At 42.1% G+C, this 19,760-nt stretch overlaps 1 protein-coding gene across 1 annotated transcript in view; it reads right to left on the bottom strand.

Moving 5' to 3' along the window:
* LOC126187970 (voltage-dependent calcium channel subunit alpha-2/delta-3) overlaps positions 1–19,760 on the bottom strand; it is an 865,148-nt gene that overhangs the window by 222,991 nt on the left and 622,397 nt on the right. Inside the window, exon 13 of the mRNA XM_049929356.1 lies at positions 18,955–18,975. Within this exon, the coding sequence (XP_049785313.1) occupies positions 18,955–18,975 (21 nt within the window). The remainder of the gene's footprint in view (positions 1–18,954; positions 18,976–19,760) is intronic.

Raw genomic sequence — 19,760 nt, 5'->3', positions numbered from 1 at the left:
GTAGAAATATTGGAACACATGAGGCAATACTGACCCTACGACTTATCTTAGAAGCTAGATTAAGGAAAGGCAAACCTACGTTCCTAGCATTTGTATACTTAGAGAAAGCTTTTGGCAATGTTGACTGAAATACTTTCAATTCTGAAGGTGGTAGGGGTAAAATACGGGAAGCGAAAAGCTATTTACAATTTGTACAGAAACCAGATGGCAGTTATGAGAGTCGAGGGACATCAAAGGGAAGCAGTGGTTGGGAAGGGAGTGAGACAGGGTTGTAGCCACTCCCCGATGTTGTTCAATCAATTAGGAAATGAGACACTTAAAATAGTAAAGGAGTTTTGCTATTTGGGGAGCAAAGTAACTGATAATGGTCAAAGTAGAGAGGATATAAAATGTAGACTGGCAATGACAAGGAAAGCATTTCTGAAGAAGAGAAATTTGTTAACATCGAGTATAGGTTAAAGTGTCAGGAAGTCGTCTCTGAAAGTATTTGTATGGAGTGTAGCCATGTATGGAAGTGAAACATGGACAATAAATAGTTTGGACAAGAAGAGAATAGAAGCTTTCGAAATGTGGTGCTACAGAAGAATGCTGAAGATTAGATGGGTAGATCACATAACTAATGAGGAAGTATTGAATAGGATTGGGGAGAAGAGAAGTTTGTGGCACAACTTGACTAGAAGAAGGGATCGGTTGGTAGGACATGTTCTGAGGCATCAAGGGATCACCAGTTTAGTATTGGAGGGCAGCATGGAGGGTAAAAATCGTAGAGGGTGACCAAGAGATGAATACATTAAGCTGATTCAGAAGGATGTAGGTTGCAGTAGGTACTGGGAGATGAAGAAGCTTGCACAGGATAGAGTAGCATGGAGAGCTGCATCAAACCAGTCTCAGAACTGAAGACCACAACAACAACAACAACATGAACAACTGTGTGCATCATCTTCATTTTGTGAGAATTCAAGATAAATAGCCTATGAGTATAATTTTGTATCCCTCACTTTACAGACCGCCATTAGGAAATTTTAAGAACTTCTTAGAAAAATTTGAAACACTATGATGTCTCCGGTCTGACTAAAGGATACAAATGATAATTTGTGGTGAATTCAGTATTAATGTTTGGAAGAAGTCTGAGCTAAAATATTACACTGAAATAATATTACTTAGCACTTACAGTCTAACTTCAGTTGCAAACTACAAGGGTAATTCAATAATTATCTGCAATTTAGTTATATTTTTGTTTATTTTGGTAGTACTGTCAGTTTGCATAGATGATGCATGCTTTGTTTATTTAATGTTATATCTTTGCGATTTTCAACCAACTAGGTTAGTTTCCTTATCGCTGCCATGCTGTTAATCTTGGTTGCTCCACTGTCTATTTGCACCAAAGAAGAGCAACATTCAGTGATCCGTTTGTTTGTGGTTGGAAGGCATTATCAGGGGCCGAAATTCATCAAAGACTTTAGGTACAGTATGGAAACAGTGTTTTGCCACAAAAAGTGTCTACAAATGTACTGAAAAATTCCGAAATGGTCGCGCAAGTGTTACGCACAATGAAGGAGCCAGACGACCGTTTACCACCACAAATGAAGAAACTATTGAGCCTTCACAAGAAATGATTCTCTTAGACAGACGATTAACTACTGACAAAGTGGCACATCATATGCAAATTAGTCACAGTTCTGCCTACGAAATCATCCACAACAGACTTGGGTTTCATAAAGTTTGTGCAATATGGGTCCCAAAACCACTCACACAATTACATAAACAAACACGCTTGGACATTTGCAAAAAACATTTGGATCGCTATGGTACTGAAGGGGACAACTTCTTAGACAGGATCATTACTGGTGACAAAACATGAATCCATCATAACAAGCCCAAGAATAAACGGCAGAGTATGGAATGGAAACATCCAAATTTGCCGTGCAAGAAAAAGTTCAAGACCCAACCGTCTGCAGGAAAATTGATGTTTATGGTTTTTTGGGATGCACAAGGTCCAGTACTGGAACATTATGGAGAAAGGGGCACAACAATAAACAGTGTATGTTACAGTGAGATGCTTACTGTCAGGCTAAAGCCTGCAATTCGAAGCAAACACCAAGGATTGCTGTCAAAAGGCATTGTGTTGCTGCACAACAATGCCCATCCACACAATGTTGCCCACACTGCTGAAACGCTCCAGAAATTCAAATGTGAAGTACTGGATCATCCTCCATATAGTCCCTATCTTGTCCCTTCTGACTATCACTTGCTTGGTCCACTCAAACAGGCATTGAGGGGCCATCGATTTGCCTCGGACGAAGCAGTGGAAGAAGCAGTGCATTCCTGGCTTGCAGCTCAACCGAGGACCTTCTTTTATGAGGGCATCAGGAAACTTGTACAACTATGGACCAAGTGTGTTGAAACGCAAGGAGACTATGTCGAAAAATGCTGTTCTTGTAAGTTTCCTATTTGATTACAATAAAATTTTATAACTACTTTGCAGATAATAATTGACTTACCCTTGTATGTATGAAAATAGTTAACAAACCTAAAGTTCATCAAGTTTTACTAAGTTACCAAATAACAATGTCCAGTTAGCCATAATAGACAGTATGACAAATCTTAAAACATGTGTTAACTGAAAAACCATTAGAATAATTAATTAACTTATAACATACACCTTTAAAAGGAACCTGCAAAGCGTACAATGGAATTAGGTATTTGTGCTGCTGGATGTATATTCTACATTCAATGTGTTTCTAAGTAAATTTCTCTCCACCTTTGAAAGCTGTTTCCCAATGAAAACTGTGAAATATAACTTCTGCATCTATATCTGCACTCTCAAAACCACTGTGAAATGTATAGGAGAGGGTCCCATTATACCAGCTACTAGAGCTTTTTCCCATTCCATTCCCATAGTGAGCATGGGAAGAATGATTGCATAAATGCCTCTGTCAGCATTGTAATTAATCTAATCTTGTCTCCTTAATCCCTTTGTGAGTGATACTTGTATTGTCCTAGATTCCAGAAACTTTCTAAGTAGGCTTTCATGGGATAGTTTGTGTCTATTTTCAAATGTCTGACACCTCAGTTCTTCAGTATATTCGAGACATTCTTCCATGGGTAAAACACACCTGTGAACATTTGTGGTGTCCTTCTTTGCATCCATTCAATATCCCCTGTTAGTCCTATTTGGTAAGGGGTTCCACACACTTGAATAGTATTCTAGGATGAGTTTCCCAAGTGTGTTGTATGCCATCTCCATTGTATACTGACTGCATTTCCCTTCTACCAATGAAGTGCAGTCTGCCACCTGCTTTACCTGTGAGGGTGGTTTGAAAAGTTCTTGGAATCACCATGAGGGGTCTGCACTAGCACAATGAGTTGTTCATGTGATATTCGTTGGACTGTTGCCTGTAAACAAGTGCCACATCAGAGCTCTTGGGTGATGTGGCTCTGTTGTTGTTCCCACATAGTGATTTGCGATGATGGTAAAAATTGAGATTCAAACAGCGATTAAGTACTTCGTAAAGAAAGGTATGAAAACAAAGGACATTCATGCTGATTTCCAGAGATACACTGGGGGACTCTGCTCCTTCATTTTCAATTGATGCCAACTGGACAAATGAATTTAAATTTGGTCAGAAGAGCTTAGATGATGATCCACACAGTGGTTGGCCAAGATGTGTCACTACACCAGAAATCATTGCAAAAGTGCACAAAATGGTCATGGAGGATCGCGAATTGAAAGTGCGTGAATTGCTCACACTTGCCAGATGTCATCTGAAAGAGTATTTTAGAAATGAAAAAATTATCTGCAAGATGGGTGCTGCCACTTTTGACACTGGATCAAAAATGCATGAGAATGGACATATCTGAACAATGTTTCACCAATTTTAGAAGAAACGAACAAGATTTTTTGCACTGGTTTGTGACCACAGATGAAACTTGGGTGCACTACTATACCCCAGAGACAAAACAACAGTGAAAGCAGCGGAAACATGCTGATTTGCTGCCACCAAAGAAAGCAAAAACAATTCCTTCAGTGGGAAAGGTCATGGTACCAGTGCTCTGGGATGTGAAAGGGGATTCTGTTTGTAGATTATCTCCCCATTGGGCAAACAATTGCTGGAGAATACTATGCTAACCTCCTGCACAAATTGCAACAAAAGATACGCAAAAAAGGCCAGGTTTAGCAAGAAAGAAAGGTCATCTTCCACCAATACAATGCACGCCCGCACATATGTGCCATCGCCAGGCAAAATTACACAAACTAAGATACGAATTGTTGCCACACCCACCTTATTCACCTGATATGGATCTGTCAGACTTCCATCTCTTCTCAAAACTGAAAATTTTTTTTGGTTGATGAAGATTCACTTCAAACAAAGAATTGATAACCAGAGTTGACAACTATTTTGCAGGCATGGAGGAAACTCATTTTTGAAATGGGATCAAGGCACTAGAACATTGTTGGACGAAGTGAATTTATTGACAAGGAGACTACACTGAAAAATAAAAAAAGTGTCAGTGATGTAAGTACTTTTTTTCTATTCCATTCTGAGAACTTTTCAAAATACCCTCATACAATTGGGACAGTGTGATCATTCTATTTAGTATCTCTACAAATAGTTATGATAATAAGTTTTTTTTTTCATTTCATGAAATACACAATTTTACATTTCTGAACATGTAGTGTGAGTTGCCAATCTTCACATTGCATTAAAATGGCATCAAGAGCTGAATAAATATTTTTGCAGCTTTTTCAGATGACGCTTTGTAACTGCGTCATTTGCAACAAGTCTCAGATTGCTATTAATACTGTCTGCAATCTCACTAAGATGCAACGCAAACAGAAAAGCTTCCCTGGGGCACACCCAAAGTTACTACTACATCTATCGATGACTCTTTGTCTAAGATAACATGCTGTGTCCTCTCCACCAAGAAGCCTTCAATACAGTCAAGAATATCATTTGATACCCAATATGACATACTATTAATAATAAGCATATGTGTGGCACTGAGACAAATGCCTTTTGTAAGTCAAAGAACACTGTCAGTCTGGCTGCCTTCATCCATGGCTTTCAGGATGTCATGTGAGAAAAACACAAGCTGGGTTCCACATGATTAATGTTTTTCGAATCCACACTGTTTGGCATCAATGACATCATTCTGTTTGAGATACTTCATTACACTTCAGTTCAGACTATGTTCTAACTTTCTACAGCAAATGGATGTCAAAGATATTGGATTGTAGTTTTGTGGACACTTCTGCTGCCTTTATGGTAAATGGATGTAAACTGTAGTTTCTTCCAACCTCTTTTTCTTCATTTTCTTTAATGGCCTCACCTTCACGAGCTTTGGTGAAAAGTAGTATGATCTGTTGTTTGTCCACGGCTTTTCTAAAGAGCGATTCTGTGCTCAATCCAAATTACTGGTTTAGCCAGGTTAATCCTCCGTGTCTTGTACCACATCTGCCATCTATCTTTGCTTGAAGTATTGGTTGCAATAGGCTGCTATGCATTAGATGACCAACGCCTTAGAGTCTTCTTCTCCTGATGGTATTGAGAATTTTTCCAAATTTTTGTTCATACATCATAGTTCTGCCCCATTTGTGACCATTGTTGATGGTATCCTCAGTATCATTTGATACTCCCAAATTTGAAATGCCTCCATTTGCTTATATAATACTGAGATAAGTGTCCATGACTTAACTCCAAAAGGTAGGACATTGAACACATGGCATTTAAGTAGTTGAGTGCAAAGTGTCATGGCTAGACAGAGTTTCTTAACTTTCTGGAAAGAATTTCTGGCCTGCTCAATCTGCAGTGAATTTCTTGAGAGAAGTCCCAGTTATCGTTGATTTGAGACCGCAAATATTTATATGCTAAAATCCTTTCTTTTTTGTCATTACTGAGTGAAATAGTGTCCTGAATTTTATCTCAGTTTCTGATGACATTTTTCTTCTTGTCATTTAAATGTAACTCCATGGCGCTGCTCTCTTCAGTAATAGTGTTTAATAGTTCTTGCAGTTCTTATAGCCTGGATGCAAGTGAGACATTGTAAAAGCATATATGATGTTATTGATAACTCCATTAATGATTTCTCCTTGATACTATCCACAAAGAACATCTTGGAAATTCTTTTCAAAATAGATGCTGAAAAGTAACTGGGAGAGAATGCAGCCCTGGTAAACTTCTTTCATAATCAATACTTCCTCTGACAGTTGACTATTAACATGCATGACAGTACTTTGATTCCAGTAAAGATTTCCAATCAACTGTATGTCACAACCATTCAGACTACCCAAGACATCCATCAGTCTGTCACAATGAACAGTGACAAAAGTTTCTCATAACCAATTAAACAGGTATAAACAACAACACATGCACCACAAAATCATTGAATAAATAGTTGAAGGCTGAGTAACACTTCCTGAGATTCAAAACCTATCCTCAATCCAGTCTACAATGCTCACCTCATATTTATGATACACCCTCAAAGGCCGTATTTTAAGGAATAAACTGATGGCAAGACTCATTAAACTCATCATTCTGCAGCTGTTGCAGCACTTTCACTGAGCATTTTTGGAAATGGTACAAATTCCAGTCAGTCACTCATGTGGTAATTTTCCACTTTGGCAGATGCTGTTGAACAAACCAACCAACATGGAAAGAGACTGTTTGTTCTTGAGCAGTTTTAGAACTTCAACCTGCATTTTGTGAGGACCTGGAGCCTCCCACTCTTTGATATGGTTATGGCATGATCTACTTCTGCTATTGTGGTATCCATATCATCACTCTCCCAGATGCCATGATCAACCATCCACTGCAATTGATTTGTTGTAGGATTTCATTTGTTATGCAAGAGTTGAGTTTCTTACTCTCTGCAACATTTAGTTTTCCTTAGCTCACTTTATTCACTATAGTTTTAACTTGGATCCATGTTTCTTCCACATTATTTATACCTATGTTTGATTGGATGTGATCCAATTTTGTGCACAGTGCTATTTGACCTTGTTCCTCGGTGCTTGATCTTGAAGTTTATAGATCCCAATTCAGCAGCTTTTAACACTGGGTGACACTTTTTTCATTTTCATAGTTTTTTGTGATTAGCAAAAGGTTATGATCAGAGGTGCCAGGATATGCTATACCCGAGATCTTCACAAAAGCAACTGGCAACCCGTCGGACACCTCAGTCAAGCCTGCACCCTACATGGCCCATGCATACTTCAGCTTCGCAGACTCACCCTGTCACAGTACCAGATGGACACCAGGTGGGAGTTCCAGCACTAGCAGAGGCCGGCACTTCCAATGAATCTATTCATGCCCACTGCACATGTGAGTAGAAAACAGTTCCACAAGTATTCCACCACCAGCCACTATAAAGTTCAGCGTCAGAGCTGCACAAGTTAGTTCTTCTGGCTTTGGGAGCCTCTCCTAGCCTCTGGGCAGGTGGTATTCACACTTTTGTCTTAGAACACTCTCAAAGCACATCATACGGACCAATGCCACTATATTCTGCCTTCATTGTAGTTTCCTTGGTGCAATCAGATTGTCTCCAGGGTAGACTTTTATGCCCATATGCTGGTGTTATTCAAGACAGCTCATTCAGACTTGGAATATTTTTCATACAAGTGTATTTGTCTATGAAGACCCTATCATGTTACTTTGTCAGACTCTGGAATCACCACACTGTCGAGTCTTCATACCTGTGAGACACAGTAATTGTGATTTTATTGTCCATTATAATTATCCAGGCTGTTATGCCGTGGTCAGTTGATGAATTTTGTCTCAATTCCCAACATTTCGTCTCCGACTGTGGGAGACATCTTCAAGGGGGTCCGTAGGTCAATGGAAGGTGCAACACACCCACTGGCTCGCTACTGACTGCCGCTAAATTCTGTGTCCGCGCGCTCCTGCACCGCAGTGTGACGTCACGTGTTTTGAAAACGTCAGTGCAATTGGCCGCTGTCCGTCGCCGTCGATCGCCGTTGCCATCACCCAGTAGTGGACGGGTGGTACACATCTTCTTTAACACTGGCATCCATATACCGTTTAATTTCACGCCCTCCTCCTTTCGGTTGAAATTATTTGGGTGTTTAGCGATTTCGATTGCCTCCCTGTAGAGCCTTTCGTAATATCTGCTTGTGGCCGCTAGTACTTGCGTCTCCTCGAAACGAATATTGTGGTTACCTGGCTGGAAAGAATGCTTCGCAATAGCTGATCATTCTGTTTTTCCTCTTCTACAATTTCCCTTGTGCGCTTCCAAATGTTTAGAAACAGTTCTTTTAGTGGTACCCACATAAACATCACCACAGCTGCATGAGATCCTATACACTCCAGCTTTTTCCAATGGTTTGCGAGCATCCTTGGCAGTCTTAAGGTATTCCTGTATCTTCCTGGTGGGCTTGTAAATTACGGTAATATTCCGCTTCGTCAAGATCCTCCCTATTCTTTCCGTGACATTTTTCACAAACGGCAGGAAAACCTTAGATTTTGCAGTAGCCTGTACGTCAGTACGATTTCTGCGTGGCTGCCTCAACGCACGTTTTATTTCGGCGGATGAATATCCATTCTTCATTAGTGCATTGTGGAGATGTTCCATTTCAGCGTTGAGCAACTCAGGTTCACAAATATTTCTAGCTCTGTCCGCTAACGTCTTGATAACACCCTGATTCTGTTGTGGGTGGTGGTTCGAATCCCGGTGCAAATAACGGTCCGTGTGCGTGGGTTTGCGGTATTCTGAGTGGCCCAAACTACCATTTTCGTTTCTAGGGAGGAACTAAGCCGGTTCCACGAGCATCTGAACAGTATAAACTCGAGAATTCAGTTTACAATAAAGGAGGAGGTAGACGGCAAATTACATTTCCTCGATGTGCTTGTTTTTAGAAACGAAAATGGTAGTTTGGGCCACTCAATATACCGCAAACCCACGCACACGGACCGTTATTGCACCGGGATTCGAACCACCACCCACAACAGAAGCAGGGTGTTATCAAGACATTAGCGGACAGAGCTAGAAATATTTGTGAACCTGAGTTGCTCGACGCTGAAATGGAACATCTCCACAATGCACTAATGAAGAACGGATATTTGTCCGCCGAAATAAAACATGCGTTGAGGCAGCCATGCAGAAATCATACTGACGTACAGGCTACTGCAATATTTAAGGTTTTCCTGCCGTTTTTGAAAAATGTAACGGAAAGAATAGAGAGGATCTTCACGAAGCGGAATATTACCGTAATTTACAAGCCCACCAGGAAGATACAGGAATACCTTAAGCCTGCCAAGGATGCTCGCAAACCATTGGCAAAAGCTGGAGTGTATAGGATCCCATGCAGCTGTGGTGATGTGGGTACCACTAAAAGAACTGTTTCTATCGTTTGGAAGAACACAAGGGAAATAGTAGAAGAGGAGAAACGGAACGATCAGCTGTTGCGGAGCATGCTTTCCAGCCAGGGAACCACAATATTCGTTTTGAGGAGACGCAAGTACTAGCGGCCACAAGCAGATATTATGAAAGGCTCTACAGGGAGTTAATTTCAACCGAAAGGAGGAGGGCGTGGAATTAAACGGTACATGGATGCCGGTGTTAAAGAAGATGTGTACCACCCGTCCACTACTGGGTGATGGCAACGGCGATCGACGGCGACGGCGACGGACAGCGGCCAATTGCACTGACGTTTTCAAAACACGTGACGTCACACTGCGGCGCGGGAGCGCGCGGACATGAAATTTAGCACCAGTCAGTAGCAAGCCTGTGGGTGTGTTGGTCCTTCCATCAACCTACGGACCTCCTTGAAGATGTCTCCCGCAGTCGGAGACGAAACGTTGGGAATTGAGACAAAATTCATCAACTGACCACGGCATAACAGCCCAGATAATTATAATGGACATGATATTTCCGGCCGTGAAAGTCTATATTTTAGTATGTGATTTTATTACCATCGAAGCACATGTTTCTTTCTTTGGTCAATAAACTTTTTAAAACTTTGTTCATTATTTTACCTGTGTCAGTGTGAGTGACACACCCATTTGGCTACAAGGAAGAATTTAAGTGATGCGTATCTTCCTATCCAGCCTTGTTACATTTCAACAACGTTTCACCTACAGGCTTATCATGGTGGAACAGATAGACTTTTCACAAAATTGCTACTTGTCCATCAACAGTTACAATGAAATGTAGAATTATTGTTGAGCATATAACTACAGGTACTCCCACCCTCCAGGAACTCTCCAATCACGTGGCAGCTCTTTTGTCCACAGTCTTTCGACTCTGATCAGTACCTTTCGCATTCCAACAGTTTAACAAGAAGGTGAAACCTTGGGCAAACTACTTTGCCCAGCTAGAGCAGTATTTCTTTGCATTCAAAATAACAGAGAACAAATAACATTGTATTTACACTCCTGGAAATTGAAATAAGAACACCGTGAATTCATTGTCCCAGGAAGGGGAAACTTTATTGACACATTCCTGGGGTCAGATACATCACATGATCACACTGACAGGACCACAGGCACATAGACACAGGCAACAGAGCATACACAATGTCGGCACTAGTACAGTGTATATCCACCTTTCGCAGCAATGCAGGCTGCTATTCTCCCATGGAGACGATCGTAGAGATGCTGGATGTAGTCCTGTGGAACGGCTTGCCATGCCATTTCCACCTGGCGCCTCAGCTGGACCAGCGTTCGTGCTGGACGTGCAGACCGCGTGAGATGACGCTTCATCCAGTCCCAAACATGCTCAATGGGGGACAGATCCGGAGATCTTGCTGGCCAGGGTAGTTGACTTACACCTTCTAGAGCATGTTGGGTGGCACGGGATACATGCGGACGTGCATTGTCCTGTTGGAACAGCAAGTTCCCTTGCCGGTCTAGGAATGGTAGAACGATGGGTTCGATGACGGTTTGGATGTACCGTGCACTATTCAGTGTCCCCTCGACGATCACCAGTGGTGTACGGCCAGTGTAGGAGATTGCTCCCCACACCATGATGCCGGGTGTTGGCCCTGTGTGCCTCGGTCGTATGTGGTCCTGATTGTGGCGCTCACCTGCACGGCGCCAAACACGCATACGACCATCATTGGCACCAAGGCAGAAGCGACTCTCATCGCTGAAGACGACACGTCTCCATTCGTCCCTCCATTCACGCCTGTCGCGACACCACTGGAGGCGGGCTGCACGATGTTGGGGCGTGAGCGGAAGACGGCCTAACGGTGTGCGGGACCTTAGCCCAGCTTCATGGAGACGGTTGCGAATGGTCCTCGCCGATACCCCAGGAGCAACAGTGTCCCTAATTTGCTGGGAAGTGGCGGTGCGGTCCCCTACGGCTCTGCGTAGGATCCTACGGTCTTGGCGTGCATCCGTGCGTCGCTGCGGTCCGGTCCCAGGTCGACGGGCACGTGCACCTTCCGCCGACCACTAGCGACAACATCGATGTACTGTGGAGACCTCATGCCCCACGTGTTGAGCAATTCGGCGGTACGTCCACCCGGCCTCCCGCATGCCCACTATACGCCCTCGCTCAAAGTCCGTCAACTGCACATACGGTTCACGTCTACGCTGTCGCGGCATGCTACCAGTGTTAAAGACTGCGATGGAGCTCCGTATGCCACGGCAAACTGGCTGACACTGATGGCGGCGGTGCACAAATGCTGCGCAGCTAGCGCCATTCGACGGCCAACACCGCGGTTCCTGGTGTGTCCGTTGTGCCGTGCGTGTGATCATTGCTTGTACAGCCCTCTCGCAGTGTCTGGAGCAAGTATGGTGGGTCTGACACACCAGTGTCAATGTGTTCTTTTTTCCATTTCCAGGAGTGTATTTCCACGCCTGTGTGGGACCAGAGATTTCCCAACTCCTCAAGCAGTTAATCCCTGAAGCAGAACCATATTCACTACCCTATGAACAACTGAGGTCCAGTCTTCCAGAATACTTTGATGCACACGTCCATGCTGCCACCACAAGGCACAAATTTTTCAGTCACAAACAAGCCAATCAAACATATATATAGAGTGGATTGCTCAACTGCAGAGCCTGTCCAGAGACTGCCATGCCCAATGTACTAACCCCAACTGTATGCTGAATCTTTGGTCAGAACCATGATCCTTGTCCACACACTAGATGACAATCTTCATACAGACCTACTCAAGTTGAAGAATCCTCATTTGGAAACATGACTCCCTATCATCCAAGCATTCAAACAATCTCTCCATTCCACAGCAGCTATTCAAGATCCTCCAACAGTGTTTGTGACAAAGCCACAGTCAGAAAACAAGATCCAGCCCAGAGGCAGCATCCTAATCCCACCAATCACCCATATCGTCAACATTCATAGCAACTTTCCTCTTGTAGTCAAAGTTTCTGCAGCAACAATGCTGATTCAGGAGGGCAAAGGACAATGGGTGTGACACATAAAATGTCAGTGGACTGTAACAGCTTGGGACAAAGCTGACCAAGAATCAGAGTTTGACAACACTCCGTACCCACCCAACAGCTTTGTTCAGGCTACGATGCCGCATACCATCAGTCCCATGTGCCTCTCACTTCAAGTCAATGGACATCCAGTCAATTTTCTGCTTGATAAAGGATCTTTGGCTGCCATCATTGATTGGATCATATATTCAACTTTTGGAGCACCAACTCCAGCCATTCAGTCAGCACCTACGGAGCTCCACTAATGATATCATCCATATCAAAGGGCATTTTCAGGCAATAATCTTGTATCACTAATGCACCATTGAACAAGAGATTCTGGTAGCAGGCAAACTGCATCATTTCAACCTTCAGGGGATGGACTTATTCTCTGCTCTCTGAGTTGAGATCCATGATGCTCAGCCTGCCATCCACTCAGTGACTACAAACAAATTCACACCTGTTTTCAAGCATCCCACCTCTGGAGTTACGAATTTTGCAGCAGATATAGACCTTCTTCCCACAGCCAAATTGCACTTCTACAAAGCCTGCAATGTTCCATTTGTCCTTAAAGACATAGTACAGGACAAATTATCCCAGGTTCAAGATGCAGGCATCATCACTCCATTGGCCAACAGCCAATGGGCAATGCCCATAGTTCTAGTGGAAAAACCAACTGCTGTACTATGAGTTTGTGGAAATTTTAAGTCAACAGTCAACACAAAATCCATTGCGGATGTGTAATCAATTTCTAAGTTTGACACTTTGATGACTCCACTGGCAGCGGGCAAAATATACGCCAAAATCGATCTTAAAGATGCCTATTTACAGCTCCCTTACAATACAGTACAATCGTCTTCCATTCAGAACTGCTAGTTTCCACTATATTTCAAAGGCGCCTGGAGCAACTGGTCCAGCCACTTCCTGGTATAGTCAACTATCTGGACAACTTACTAGTTGCAGGCAAGGGTGACAAATTATTGGACAACCTGGAGGCCTTCTTCACAGAGCTACAAGAGGCCAATCTAAAATAGCACAAAGACAAGTGTCTCTTCTTTGTCTCTCAAGTCACATACCTAGGATATACTTATTCATGGCCTTTGGTTTTCATCTTACACCAGAATATGTTGACACAATTCGAAATCCATGCACACAAACAAATACAGTTCAGCTTCATTCTGCATTAAAACACCTGAACTACTTCAGGCATTTTATACCACATGCAGCAGCCATCATGGAACCACTACACCAACTATTGCGGAAAAATGTCAAGTGGCAATGGACCCTAGAATGTGCCATGGCACTCTCAAAGCTCAAGCAATCACTCCTGCATCCCACATGCTTAATGGCTTATGATGTGCAATACCCATTGGTATGGGCAGCAGACGCCTCAGATTGTGGTCTGGGGGTGGTTCTCTCTCACATCATCAATGGAGTTGAACAGCCAATTGTATTTGTGTCCAAAACTCCTGTCTACTTCACAATGCAATTACAGCCAAATATAACAATAAGCCCTGGACATCATCTTCGGTGTAAAGAAATTCCATGATTACATCTATGGCCACCACCTGACATTCATGACAAAAAAACTGCTTCTGTTGTGGTTTAATTCAATGGTCACTATTCACAATTGCACTACACAGCCCTTCATCTTTCTGTCTACACATAAGGTATCCCATATCAAACAACATCACAGCATGCCATCGTAGACCTGCTATCTCACTTACCTGTAGGCAATGACAAGGTGTCGATGACAAATCTGGGCTGTGTTTTCACTTGGACATCACTCTGGCTTAGGTTGTCTGTCGCCTCCTGCTCATTGCAGAACTCACCGCACAACAAACCAACATGGATCCCACATTTAGGGCAGTCAGCATCACTGTCCAGAACGGATGGCCCCCACACCGAAAAGGCATCAGCAATCAGAAACTGAAGGATTCTGGCATCACTCAGATGAAATCTTATTGCTGCACAATATCCATCCCATGCAAGATGGTGCTGTTATTCCAACAACCTTACAGTAACGGGTGTTGTAGCTCCTACATGAAGGACTCTCAGGCACTATCCTGATTAAATGCCTCACAGGGCAGAATGTGTATGGGAGAGCATGGACACCACCATTACCACCTTAGTCTCTTCCTGTCCTACAGGCCAAACCAAACAGGCAAATTCCCCTCACCATTATTACCACTAGCCTGACACCTCTGAACCTTGGTCCTGCCTACCCATTGACTTTGCTGGACCTTTCCTTGGCTTCTCCTGACTTATTGTGGTCAATGTGGTAAGCAGATTTCCCTATGTCTCCAAAATGTCAGACACATCCTCAGACTGCAGCATCCATGCTCTTTCAAATATTTTTGCTGCTGAAGGACTTCCTAAAACAATTGTTTCAGACAGTTGATATTTACATTGTTCATGTAATTTTGAGAAAAAAGTAGCTTTCAACTGATCCACACATCAACCTTTCACCCAGCTTCCAATGGCAAGGCAGAAAGATTCATTAGGACGTTCAAAACACAAATGACAAAACTCCATCAGCACCATCTATTGGAAGACAGGCTCTTGTTATTCTCCGTATCCTATCAAGCCACTTCCCAGGAAAGCTCCTCTCCAGCAGAGAAACTACATGGATGTTCTCACCAGTTCCAACTCTTTCTTCTGCATCCTCAGTCTGGCCCTGAAGCCACTCAGCACCATCACTTTACCATTCAAAACCCTGTGTGGGCCCTTAAATTTTCTTGGGACCGACAACAATATCTACCTGCCACCATCTCCCGTATCCTTAACTAATCTATGGAGGAAGTTACTTTGGCTAACAGTGTCACCTGCCAGAAGCACATCCATCAGCTCCAAAAATGCCTGGGTCCTGGTCTAACAGACACTGGTATAACTCTGGTTTCTATTCCAGAGCCACCACCCTCATCAACCAAATGGAAGAGGACAGGACAGCCAACTGGGATATGGACAATGCAACCCAGGGCCAGAACCCTGCCTCCACCACAGTGACACCAGAAGACATCCCCATGAACTTGGATGCTGCACTGACTGCAGTCCAGCACCCATATGAGGACATCAAGATGGGCTGCAACTTTTCATTCTTTCCTGGTGGGGGAGGTATGCAATACCAGAGATCTTCACAGAAGCAGTTGGCAAACCTCTGGGCACCTCAGGCATGCTTGCAGCCTTCAGTGTCACAGACTCGCCCTGTCGCAGTAATGGATGGACACAAGTTGGTGGTACCAGCACTAGCAGAGGCCACCCCTTCCAATGGACCTATTTGCATCCACCATCCATATGGCAAAAACATAGTGCCATGAGTATTCCACTGATGACCACAATAAAACTTGGTGCCAGAGCACACATATCAGTTCTTCCGGCTTTGAGAACCTCTCCTAGCCTAGCCTACTTGTCTTAGGATGTGCTCAAAGCCCACCATATGGACTGACACTGCTGTATTCAGCCTTCATCGTTGTTCCCTTGGCACAATCAGACTGTATCCTGGATAAACATTTATGCTCATATGCTGGTGTTATTCAGGACAGCTTATTTGGACTTATAACATTTTCCAAATACATGTATTTGTCTAAGAAGACCCTAACTGTGATACTTTGGTCAGACTCTGGAATCACCTTACTGTCCAGTCTTCATGCCTGCGAGATACTGTAATTGTGATTTTATTATCATTGAAGTTGACATTTTTTTCTTTGGTCAATAAACTTTTGTAAACTTTGATCACTGTTTTTCATGTGTCGGTATGACTTATGGAATTTCTGAATTGTTTCTAGACAAGGATGCAGTAATTTGATTGTCCACGCATAGAGATGATGTAGAGGCAACTCAAAATAAGGTGACCAATTTTCTCATCATTGTCAGTCTCTAAAATAAAATTATCTACCATATCAGCATGTCAATCACAGCCTACCTGGCACTGAAATCATCCATCACTGCAGGTTTGGTGAAAGACGGGACTGTCTTGACTTGGGTGGAAAAATGAATCAAAACCAACATCCGATGCACTGGTGCATACACTTGGATAACTTTCTGCAGAATAGTTTCTGTATTGAACAGGAAGAAAATGACCTTACAGGACACAGGTACAACTTTCTTGACAGTCTGTTTGATAACTGGATGAACTATGAACACTACTCCATTGAAATGGTAGGGACCATTTTTGCCAGTATAATACACTTGATAACAATTAACCATTAACATTTTCCCAAATTAGGCCAGCACATCTCATTCATTCTAAGGATCTCAACTTGAAGTCTTTCTACCCCTCTGATGGCTTTGTAAGTCTTTCCATTATGAAATAAGCTGCAGCTATTCCAAGTCGCTATCTGTCTCATGAGTGGTCCAGAGGTTCTTAGCACCCCTGCCCACTGGGGGCCATGGCTTTTCAGTTTTACAGTCATGTTAAAGACTTTCCTGTGGATTAAGTACGATGCGGTTGCCTGTTGCCTTCCTTGTGCAGTTTTCAGACTGCTTATGGCACTAGAGCTGCATTCTCAAACACGGGTCACACCACCATAGCAGATAGTATCTAGAGTGGGGCCCACGTGCACAAATAATGAAGCTGTTACCCTCGATCATCATGTATTCCAATGGAATTTCTTCTGCTGATCGACTATATCCCTCGACAAAGGTTAATCCACCTGAAGCCATTGGCCTGTTAGGGCCATCAGGTTATTTTCTGCCAACATTTCTCAGGACTGGAACACTGGCTGCACACTGTGCTCCATTGCCATAGCAGGATATTCTGGCAACTTTTTTGTTCAGGATCATTGGTATATTATATTCAAAAGGGGGCTAATGCATTAGTAATTTCAGTGGAAAATCTTATAGGGATTCCATGAGACCCTGGGGCTTTGTTTAATTTTGATGACTTCAGCTGTTTCTCAACACAACTGACATTAATACCTATTTCACTCAGTTCTGCGATGATTGGATAATTAAATTGGGGAATTACTCCTGAGTTTTACTTTGTAAAGGAACATTTGAAAACGGAGTAAAGTATTTCTGTTTTGCTCTGCTAACCTCAGTTTCAGTTCCTCAATTGTTCATGAGTGTCTGGACACTAACTGAGGGTCCACTATAAGTCTTTACATAAGTCCAAAATTTGTGTTTTGTGAGAGGGCTTCCAATAAGATTCTACTACAGTAGTCACTGAAGTCTTCCCACATCGCCCTTTTGACAGCTAAATGTGTTTTATTTAGCATCTTTTCATCTATAACCCAATGCTCTGTCATATATTTATTGTGCATTTACATGTTTCTTGACAGAGACTACACACCATGGTGGGTCCATCTCATCTTGTTCCACTACGTAAATATCTATCCAGTGCTTGACCAACTATTTTTCTAAACTTAAGCCACAGTTCATGACACTGCTCTTTCCCAGAGACAAATGCATTGATTCCTTGTTGAGATATGATTTGTATTTCATTATAATTACCACAAATCAATCCTATAACAACTTGCAGACATTGTGTCACATTTATATAGATTTTGTAACAGCAGAAAATATTTACAGATAACAGAACAAGTTGTAATGTTACAAAATTTTGAATGGATTTATTGTTACATTACCATGTAGAGTAAAAGAAGAAAGCCTTACTGACAATTTCTTAAAACGGATAGATTAAAACAGAGTCCAAGAAAGCAGAAGAAAACCAAATTCACATCTATTCACAAACAGAGCAAGGGAAAAGGACTGTCTATAAGCTTCCATATGAGCCGTAATTTCTCACATCTTATCTTCACGGTCCTTATGTGAAATAAACATTGGCCTCAAAAGCCAGTTCTCTAAATTTGTTCAAAATGGTTCAAATGGCTCTGAGCACTATGGGACTTAACATCTGTGGTCATCAGTCCCCTAGAACTTAGAACTACTTAAACCTAACTAACCTAAGGACATCACACACATCCATGCCCGAGGCAGGATTCGAACCTGCAACCGTACCAGTCGCGCGGTTCTGGACTGAGCGCCTAGAACCGCGAGACCACCGCGGCCGGCTCTCTAAATTTGTGAATAGTGTCTTGTGGAAAGAGCATCATCATCCCTCCAGGAATTCCCGTTTTTCATTTCATGAAGCACTTCCATAATACTTGTGTGCTGATCAAACTTGTCTGCAACAAATCTAACTCCCGCCACTGAATTGCTTCGATTCTTGCCTTAACCTGACGTGGTGGGGATCCCAAACAATTTAACAGTCTCCTTTATGAATGAGCTAAACTTTCCCAAAATTTTCCCAATAAAATGAAGGTGAACATTGGCCTTCTCCACTACCAACCTAACATGCTCATTCCATTTCATAACACTTTGCAATGTTATGCCTAGCATTAATAGAAGTGACCGTGTCAAGCTGCACCCTGCTTACACTGTGTTCTTGTTTGATCTAGCAGAAAAATGACTGTATAAAAAACTAAAAGAGTGCAAATGATACAGAGAAACAAAAGTCATTCAGAAGCACAGGGCCTAAAACTTCAGTGTAGCAAAATATTCCAACTACCAAATTAAAATATCTAGTTTTTTTTTTCTCTTATGTGAAACTTACCTGACCATTTCCATTCTTGATCTACAGTGACAGACATGGAAAAGGACATGGATTTTTAAGTTCCAGAAACTACATTTTTTGCAATATGCTATGATTGCTAATCAAATAGTATACTACAAGCTACATTTTCCACAACTGATTCCATTCAATTCTGTTTCTGCAGTGTATTTAAATCAAAGACTTCCCATGTAGAAACTTAATTATGCCTGTTCTTAAGACATACAATATTGTAATGTGAGAAATGTCTTTTTAAATAAAAACTGCTGTTGATCAAAAATAATGTTGTGTATTTCCTTTTCAATGTATTTCACGTATTCTTTATGACAGACAGATGATCAAATGTAGACTAACAATTGTACACAGTCACATTTCTACTCTTGCCTTGCATATGTGTGTGTGTGTGTGTGTGTGTGTGTGTGTGTGTGTGTGTGTGTGTGTGTGTACAGGTGTGTACAGGTGTGTAGGTGTGTGAAGGTTTTGGGTGGTACTGAATTTAAAAGCAATGCAAAATTTAAGAAATCAACTGCTATGAAAATCTTCATTATTACTAACACTTTTGAATGTTATTGATTATCATCAAGAACCTCATGACCAGCAATCATCATCAGGTATCTCATGTTTGGTGATAGTGACACAATCGAACTCAATAGTAATAATAAAGATTTCATCACAGCTAGCAGTGCTACAATGCGAGTTTTAATAAATATATACAAGCTGTGGGACTCAATTTCAATACTGAAAACTGTTATAATTTGTGATATGAAATGTATGTATGGAGAAACTTTGTTACTAATTAACAATACTTT

This window comes from Schistocerca cancellata, chromosome 5, assembly GCF_023864275.1.
Source record: "Schistocerca cancellata isolate TAMUIC-IGC-003103 chromosome 5, iqSchCanc2.1, whole genome shotgun sequence".
Lineage (NCBI taxonomy): Eukaryota > Metazoa > Arthropoda > Insecta > Orthoptera > Acrididae > Schistocerca > Schistocerca cancellata.
Note: the sequence above shows the minus strand (reverse complement) of the source record. Positions and strands in the feature narration are given on the sequence as shown.